Raw genomic sequence first — 8619 nt, 5'->3', positions numbered from 1 at the left:
TTGTTTGGCTGATCTCGCATGGAACATGAAAAATGTCTTAAAAAAAGCTATCAGGCCTGGGGCTGCAGCCCTAAGAGCCCAGTCCTCTCCCATCGTCCCAGCCCCGGCCTTCTGTCTCGCAGCGCAGCACGGTGCAATGCACCCGCCCCGCAGCCTCCGGCTGCTCCCACGTGGGTGGTTTCCTGCCCTGCGGAGGGGCACAGGCAGCAGGAGGCTCCGGCCTCCAGGGGGCGCGCGAGGCGAGGTGCGGCGCGGACGTGTCTCGCGTGGCCCTTCCCGGCTTCCGTAGTGAGCCAACATGGCGGCAGCGGCGGACGTGCCTGTGCGGGTCTGTCACCAGGAGATTGTCCGCTTCGACCTGGAGATCAAGGCGGCCGTGCAGGTAGCGCCGGGGCCGGGCGGGGGTGCTGCGCGGGGCCGGGCCGGGCCGACTCTGTGCTGTCTTGCAGGACATCCGCGACTGCGCCGGGCCCCTGCCGCTGCTGGCCGAGCTCAACGGCCGCGTCAAGGACAAGTTCCAGCTCCTGCGGCGCCGCCTCCAGGTGAGGCCGGGGCCGGGACTTCCTCGCAGCTAATACAACCACACGTTTCCTCTCCGTTCAAAGTAGCGAGAGGCCTCGCCCCTCGGGGGCCCCTGCGGCCGCCTCGCCCCGTCCAGGTGGAAGCAGAGATGAGTCCCTTCATCGGAGGGAGTTCAAAACCACCCGTGAAATAGGGGCCTGGTGACCAGGGGCAGGACAAAGCACAGCCCGATGAGTGAAGATAAAGAGTCTTTAAAAAGCAGAGAGGGTGGTTAACCCATGTGGGAGCAGGGAGATGATAACAAGCCAGGAAGTCAATCGTCTGCCTTGGCGCCACGGCCAGGTTTTAGATTTGGGGTGGAGCAGGCATTCGAGGGATGGTGCAAGTGCACCCAATCGCCCCCGGTGCGGGTGCCTGACTCCGGACTGTCAGAGCGAGGACCCTGCTCCCGACTTCCTTGTGGCTGCACGATGAGGGCATGTTGAAGCCAGATCGCGAGGTAACGGAGGCTGACGCCATTGGCACTGCAGTCCACTGAGCAGCAGCCCATGTCAAGGGAAAGCCCCTCACCCTGGGAGCAGAGAAGAGAGCTGAGAAAGGAGGAGAGGAGTCTCAACTTGCAGCTACTCCCCCGTGGGAAGACTTGCAACTTCTGCAGGTGGATGTGTGGCTCAAGGATTGGACTCAAGTCACCTCAAGACCGATCATTGAGCCGTAGTAGAGGTCATTCTCCATTGAAGGGACTGCTGCTGCTGCTGCTGTTCCTGTTCGTGCTGCTGACCCAGTTCAGCTCAGGGGGAGGAGGCACAGGGACTCAACTGCCAGCATCACTGTTTCCCCACATCTGCGGTGGCTTGGGGAGACTATCTTTATCCATAGCCTGAATTTCCACAGGCACAGCATGCTGTGAATGCTTTCCCCATGCAGCCACTAGGAAAAAGAACGGTGGCAGCTGGGTCCTAGTATCCACCTCACCATGCACCAGGCAGCCCCTGACCCAAACTGGGTCAGTCCACCCTGCAGCCTGAAAAGGTTGCTGACCCTGGTCTAATTTACAAGCAGTGGAAGGACCAGGCAGATGGCTTTGTCTGGTTCCATACTGTGTCTTCCAGTTTAGGCGAGAAGGAATTGATTGTTGTCCTGCTACTTGGTGACTTTGCACAATCACTTGTTTGGAGGCAGTGGAGTGACTCTCAGCAACAAGAGCCTGTGAAGGGTGCTGTGCAGAGCTACACAATACTGGTGCTGTTAGGTGGGCAGGCACTTACGTACAGTTCACAAAATAAATCTAGAGATGTAAAATAGGAACCCAGAATGTCAAAAGCATTCTGACCTGCTGTGGTCTTCCTGAGTTCTTTGCAACAGAATAATTTTTCTATATTGTCATTTTCCCATACTCAAGAAACAAGGAGAAAAAAAGAGCTAGCATTTTCTGAGGGATGTATTGAGTCTACTGAGTGGGGGACTTTGTGTCTGAGAAGGTTGAGAACCAGTGTTGTAGGATAACCTAGATCCAAATGTAAGGTTATCACTAGTTGTCAGAGAGGTAGTTAACCTTGTTATTACATGAGTTTTTAATTTATTTACATATCTATGTTCTCTAGGTGAGAAAAAGCATTGATTGTATGTAACACAATGGCTTATGCTCAGATTTTAATATATTTGCTTTTATGTCCAAGGAGCTTGAACAAATGGCCAGGGAACAAGATAAAGAATCAGAGAAACAAGCTTTACTCCAGGAAGTTGAGAATCATAAAAAACAAATGCTCAGGTAGGTGAAGTCATGGATGCTATTTACACACTCTTCAAGCAGTCATGCAGTCTATACCAGTGCATATCTGGATCTTACAGATGAGGTCTTTGAAGCAGAGTGATTTGCCCTAGGTAATAGCAGAATCAATGACAGAATCAAGAAAATGACACCGAGATTCTGACTCCCAGTCCTATGACCCAACCTTCCAGTTGTCCACTTGAGGAAAAGAAATATATTTTCCTCAAGCAGAATTACTTTTGAATACTTATTTCTAATGACAGTCTAAAGTCTAAACCAGGACGGATTATGAGGACTTCTATCCTTGGTTTGGTGGTTTCAGTGCATGGCATGATGCTCTCTCTTGTCTTCCTCTGTAGAAAGATGCTAAGGAGATTAAATGACCAATAGAATGGGATATTGTTCTTCTTAGCAAGAGGCAGATGCAGTTCATATTGTAAACCGTACATATCGGTTAATTGTCCCTGATAATCATGCAGTGTGAGGTTGGGGTGCAGTATCTGTGTCCAGTCCTTCCTGCTGCTTTGTAGCTACTTGACTGTCCCTTGAAAATCATTGTCATTTTGCAAACTGTCACCATCACTTTCAAACTGTATTGTGATTCCAGCAATCAGGCAGCTTGGAGGAAAGCAAATCTAGCCTGCAAAATTGCTATTGACAACTCTGAGAAAGATCAGCTGTTGCAAGGAGGAGACCCCTTAAGACAAAGGTACTAAATCATTCCTTTTAGTAGTTTGAGAATGTGAGTAACAGCATCTGTATTCTATACGTTTTAAATATGTTGTATTTTCTTTTTAGTACATTGTAAACTGCTTGGTTCCATTTGGAAGGTGGGCCTTCTGTTAATGTCTTATTTACCATTTTTTGTGTAGGTTAAGCTGTGGTTGGTTCATAATTCTCACTTAAACTGTATGTTTTTCCACCTTGCGTGGATGAGAGTGGGTAGACTACTTCTGAGGTTAAGGTATTATTTTTATGTTCGTTCAGATCAAATCTACCATAGACAGTTACATGTTACAGACAAGCTTCTGATAGGAATTTTACACCAAGAACTGGCTACAGAATTTATGTAAATTGTGAATTAAACATTTGGCTTAGTGAATGAGCAGCATCAAACTAGATATACAGTGTTATAAAGTGGTGACTTATGTCAGTGTCTCCACGCTGTATCATGAGATGATATGGGTGTGGGTGAACAATTAATGTCACTTGGTCCCATCTCTTGGCTGCTGCCTGGCAAATGTTGTAAAATGCTACAGCTTTAAAATTGGGTGACTTTAAGGTTTAGCATGGGTAATCTAATATCTTTCATTAAGAGATTCTGTTCATGTCCTTTGTACATCTGCCAGTAATGGTTGGTGCTATATTCTAGCCCTAAGGTGCTTGTTGCAGCCTGAAGCCTGATACATTAGACATGTCATTTTATCTCCCCATCTATTTTATTTTTTCCGTCTTCCTCCAGAAAAACCACAAAGGAAAGTCTTGCGGAGGGTGCAAGTAACATCACAGAGAGTCTGATGGGCATTAGCAGGATGATGTCTCAGCAGGTCCAGCAGAGCGAGGAAACCATGCATACACTAGGTACATATCCAGTCTGGTTGGTTGGTTGTTATTTTGCTGGGTTTTCCTCAGTGGGGGCTTTGGGGACATCTTTTCTAGAGAGATGCAAGTTGGCAGTGTGTGCACATAGTAGAAATTTGCTGTGCTTATGGAGACCTTGCTCTGTAGATGAGTAGAGGACTTCAGTTTCCAGAGCTGTAAATCATTACCTTTCACCAGCATGAGGAGTTATACATAAAGCAGGGAATAACAACTGCCTGTTGCTTGGAGTTGTGTTCCAGACTGGTGATACGTTCTTGAATGATTTTATAGTTCAGAAAAAGAAAGAAGAGGGAGGGCCCTTTTCAGTCCATGGAGAAGTCTTTAACAGGTGATGAGATCCTTGGAACTCTACAGCAGACTTGGTAGGAAAAGCAGCCAGTTTGGTGTGTGCCTGGTGAGGGGAGATTGTTTGCCATTGTTTACACTATATTATTAGCATCCTTGGCTTAATAGCAAAGAAAACAAAATCTGGTGTGTGTCTTGAGTATAGTTAGATGTGCATATACACAAACAGAGGTAATCTTAATAAGGATGCTGTTTTACCCAGTCTGCCAGCTGAGCTGACTAAGACGCAGAGAGTTCAAATGATATGTACCCAAGGCTGTGTCAGTGATGCATCTGGGACTAGGAAGCTTGGATTTAGCCTGTTTTTTTTTACTTTTGATTCTAAGACTGCAAATGAAATGGGCTGTCAGGACTGGTGATTCATGAACCATTTAGAAGTCGGCTGTGTGCCAACTTGGCTAGGGGCAGGAGAGGGAGAGAACAGGACAGAATAAATAATACAGCTTTCTACCCCCATTTGTGGATGACGGCTGCGCACAGTTTTTTTCCCGCAGAAGCAGCATGTTTCTTTTCCCATTAAGAGAGACAGTTTGGCAGTCACTCTGCTACTCGGTTTCCGGGTGAACGGCGTTTACAGTTTGTCATGGGAGGAAGAGCTATCAGAGGTCATCTGCTTTGAGGACACAGCTGTGGATTTTGAGTCTGCAGTTCAAATTCTAATTCTCTCAATGTAATGGAGATGCAGTGGATATGTGATTGTGCAGCAAGGAAGCTATGGCTCATCACCAATCATGGGAAACATCATCAGTTATCATCTTTTTTTCTTTTTAGGTCAAAGACCTATCTGTTAGAATGGAGCATCAGGGTTTGCAGTAACATTGATGCATGGCGGTTGTATTTATCATATTTACTTGTTCCTGTTGGCAAACAGTGTTTGAAGTTTGACCTTTCTTTAATCATTCAGCTCTGTCCAAATTGACCTGCTGCATTTTCTCAGTTACAGGATGTGGATTTTATAAAGCAAGAAAATAGAGCATCAGGCTTCTGCTTTCAATCAGTAATTTGAAGGAAGGGTTACTGATTTGCAAAACCAGGAAATTGAAAAACTCTAATAGTCCAAGTATGTTTGGGGCATATTCCCCAAAAAAACTTTATTCAATATCAGCCATCTTTCCTCCCCCCAAAATATGGTAAATTAATTGTTTGTGTCTAGAAAACAATCAAATGTTAAAATGTTTGGAAGTGAATAGTTAAGGAAACATTTGGACTCTTGACTGCTTCATGACTCAGTGTCATTCCACCTGACTTCTACTGATTTGTTACCTGGCCCCAAAGGAACACTTCTCATGCAAGATAGTTACTTAATTTTCATGGCTGTGGCTAGATGCAGGCATACATTGAAACAGGTAGTATCAGTGTCTGTTGGGATGGTGGTGTCTATCTTTGGGCCTAAAACCACCCAACTCATTTCACATTGGCCTCCAAAGGGGTCTTATGTGGCAACAACCTCTATTCATAACTGACCCAAACTAAATTTAATTCAGTAACCTAAAACAACAAGTCCCTTGTCCTGTTATCGGATCTCTACTCCATGTATCTCTCTGTTTATTTTGCTTCAAAGTCTTTTCTGAAATACATCAGGACTCCAGTGTGGTGAAAGCTGCTCATAGGAACATGATCCGCACTGCTGTTACTCATCAGTCTGACTGACCCAGCAGGGCCAGATACTGCAGGCATGTTTCCTTTGTCCATTGTTTTGAAGCACAGTCACCTAAAACTTTATACCTTCTCATTTCAGCCAATTCTTCACGAACCATTCTGGATGCTAATGAAGAGTTTAAGTCAATGTCTGGGACAATACAGCTGGGGAGAAAGCTCATTACTAAGTACAACCGAAGGGAACTGACGGACAAGCTGCTCATTTTCCTCGCCCTTGCCTTATTTCTGGCCACAGTGCTGTACATCCTGAAAAAGAGACTCTTTCCATTTTTGTAAAGTGCCAAAACTTAAGAACCACCATGTAGCATGAAAGATCAGGAGAGAGGGTAATGAGGAGGTTCGTTGGTTCATTGTAATGGGCACCTGGCACTAATCTGGTTGAAAGAGGGTTGGAACAGACAGGACTAGATATTGTATAAATGGAATATGTGACCTGACCAGGAAGACGCAGGATTTTGCTTTCAAATGAGCTTGGGGAGGAGCAGTAAGAGTGAGGTGTGGAGAGAAGAAACATCCTTCTGCCTGCTTAATTTGGGAGCCCAAGAGGCACTTGGTGAACTTTTATGGGAAGGAATCAGTCTTAATCCTCACCCTCTCTCCTCTCAGTGTGAAATCTGCTTTTACCTTAGGGATTGGACCATCTGTAGCCTTGCCAGTGGCATGAAAGGTGCCAAGAATTAAGCTGCAGAAGGGTGAGAGAGAGAGACAGAACAAATTCAAAGGAAATAAAAACCCCAAGCTAAGATACATTCCTATATTAAACTAATTATTTTGTCCACATAAATCAAGTCTTATTTTAAAGAAGGAAATTCTTGTGGATTAAAGGAGACTGTATTATACACATGAGATCTTACACCCATTTTAATGGTGAATCTCATTGTCTTATAAAAGTGGCTCCTTCTGGAGTGGAATGAGATGACAGAAACTCATGCTGCCATTTCCTGCGGTGAGCTCTAACTTGCATATTGTCTTGTAATGCAGGGTACATGTTGTAATGCCTTCAGGCCAAAGTTCTCTTTGAGAACATAGTTCAGATGTGCTCCATGACTCTATTTCAGGTGTCTGCTTGGAGGTCTCCAGTTAATATCAGAGTAAAAAATCCCGTTGCTCTGAGCACAGCTTAAGGATGATCATGTTTTTCCACTGCTGGATAACTGCATGCCGTTACTGTAAGCAATACAGGGATTGTATTAGGAATCCTAAGGCACACTATAAAGTCATAAAACAAGATTTCAGTAGAGGCTACCAAAAGAGAAAAATCAAAGCAAAAACAATGCATCTTTTATCATGAACCCTAAAGGCCACCTGGAGCAGAACTTAGGTTGACATCATCTCAGGTTTGGTTTTGTTTTTTTTAAATTCTTCATTGATCGAAAGCACAAATGCATCCAATGTGTCTCTTATTTATAGGCATAGCTTTATGAAAATCACAAAGGCAAGGCACGTCAAAAAATCTTTAGTTTCTTAGTTTCCCTTCTTTATAAATGTCCACTTCATAGTAGCACCTGCTATGGGCCAGCTTGTACACTTGAAAGTGATTCTTATTTCCAGAGTTTGCCTCTCTTGATTAGCAGAAATGAGCGTGTCCATTTGCTTAATAGTGCATGCATTGATAGCAATACATTTGGCATTGTGCAGTAGCAAGAGAAGGATGCACAGCGTCGGCAACTGATATCTGCCACATTTTGGAAGTGTTTAACTGCTGCTTTGCTGCCATCAGGAGAGCTTGCTTTGGTGATAGGTTTAGCAGTTTACACGTCGAGATAAAAAAGGCAACCCTGAATAGAATGCAGGTTGTGCTTCCCATTCCAGTACAATATTTTAATGGAAATCAAGTTTGGGACTAAATCCAGGATGAGGGCCCTTTGAAGGTTAGGTTCCACGTGGAAGACCTTATGAGGGTAACGGCATTTCCTGCGGAAAGAACTTCTTGTCTGCAGAGTTCCCTTACGAGATCTGACCAGCTGGCATCACTTCTCTTTTTTTTGTCAGCTTTAGTCAAAGGTGTGAGTTTGGACCATACTATCTTGTAATAATCCAGGACTACGCATACCATAGCTGCAGGGGTGAGTGGGTGACTACTCGCACGCTACAAGGCTTTGTATGGAGAGTTGAAGAAGCAGGGCTATTTCTTCCTGTGGTGGGAAGGAAACTTCTCAGGCCTGTTGTCATACTTGGTACATCCAGTAGAGGGCAGTGGAGTGTGAACATGTAACCAGTTTCAGAGGCTTCTCCAACAGATCCTTGCTGTAGCTAATCTAGGAATTCATAAGTGCTCATCTATCACAGGGTTCTTCCTACTGGCCCTCACTGTGCTGTTTGACTTGAAGCTTCCTAATTGTATATTTCTGCATTGTGGGAGAGTCCCAAGTTTGGGATAAACTGTATAGCATAAAAGTTCTGCTGCTGAATAAAGCTGGAAATGCCTCTGTCTGGCCATAATTATATGCATTTATTTTATACCTTCATCATTTGGCTTTCTAATAAATATTTAGAAGTCCTATTAGGCTGCCTGTATTTGTTTTATGAGATGGCTGCTTGTTGCAGATTGAGTTTGCATGGGCAGCAAAGGAACACGAGCTATTCTGTTTAGTATGTAGAAACATAAAATGTGTATACTACACCATAATTAAATGAGTAGTCTGAAAAGTCCTGTTAAATATAAAATGATATTCTGAACAGCTCTGTGTGGAATTATCAGTGGAATATCATTCTATACA

At 44.5% G+C, this 8619-nt stretch overlaps 1 protein-coding gene across 1 annotated transcript; it reads left to right on the top strand.

The window, feature by feature from the left end:
* The first annotated feature begins 271 nt into the window (after nucleotides 1-271).
* BNIP1 (BCL2 interacting protein 1) lies at nucleotides 272-8405 on the top strand. Its single transcript, XM_019506405.1, has 6 exons — nucleotides 272-382; nucleotides 450-542; nucleotides 2202-2293; nucleotides 2901-3002; nucleotides 3756-3874; nucleotides 5979-8405. The coding sequence occupies exons 1-6, from the start codon at nucleotides 299-301 to the stop codon at nucleotides 6173-6175; spliced, it is 687 nt and encodes a 228-aa protein (XP_019361950.1). The 5' UTR covers nucleotides 272-298; the 3' UTR covers nucleotides 6176-8405.
* The last annotated feature ends 214 nt before the right edge of the window (nucleotides 8406-8619 follow it).

Source organism: Gavialis gangeticus, unplaced genomic scaffold (genome assembly GCF_001723915.1).
Source record: "Gavialis gangeticus isolate Ggan-Ray unplaced genomic scaffold, GavGan_comp1, whole genome shotgun sequence".
NCBI classification, from domain to species: domain Eukaryota; kingdom Metazoa; phylum Chordata; order Crocodylia; family Gavialidae; genus Gavialis; species Gavialis gangeticus.
Note: the sequence above shows the minus strand (reverse complement) of the source record. Positions and strands in the feature narration are given on the sequence as shown.

What these genes read in the sequence shown, in the direction of transcription:
- BNIP1 (XM_019506405.1), top strand. Translation starts at nt 299, where the DNA reads ATGGCGGCAGCGGCGGACGTGCCTGTGCGGGTCTGTCACCAGGAGATT. An exon ending in TCCTGCGGCGCCGCCTCCAG is followed by an intron (nt 543 to 2,201) that starts GTGAGGCCGGGG and finishes TTTATGTCCAAG; the next exon opens with GAGCTTGAACAAATGGCCAG. An exon ending in CATAAAAAACAAATGCTCAG is followed by an intron (nt 2,294 to 2,900) that starts GTAGGTGAAGTC and finishes TTGTGATTCCAG; the next exon opens with CAATCAGGCAGCTTGGAGGA.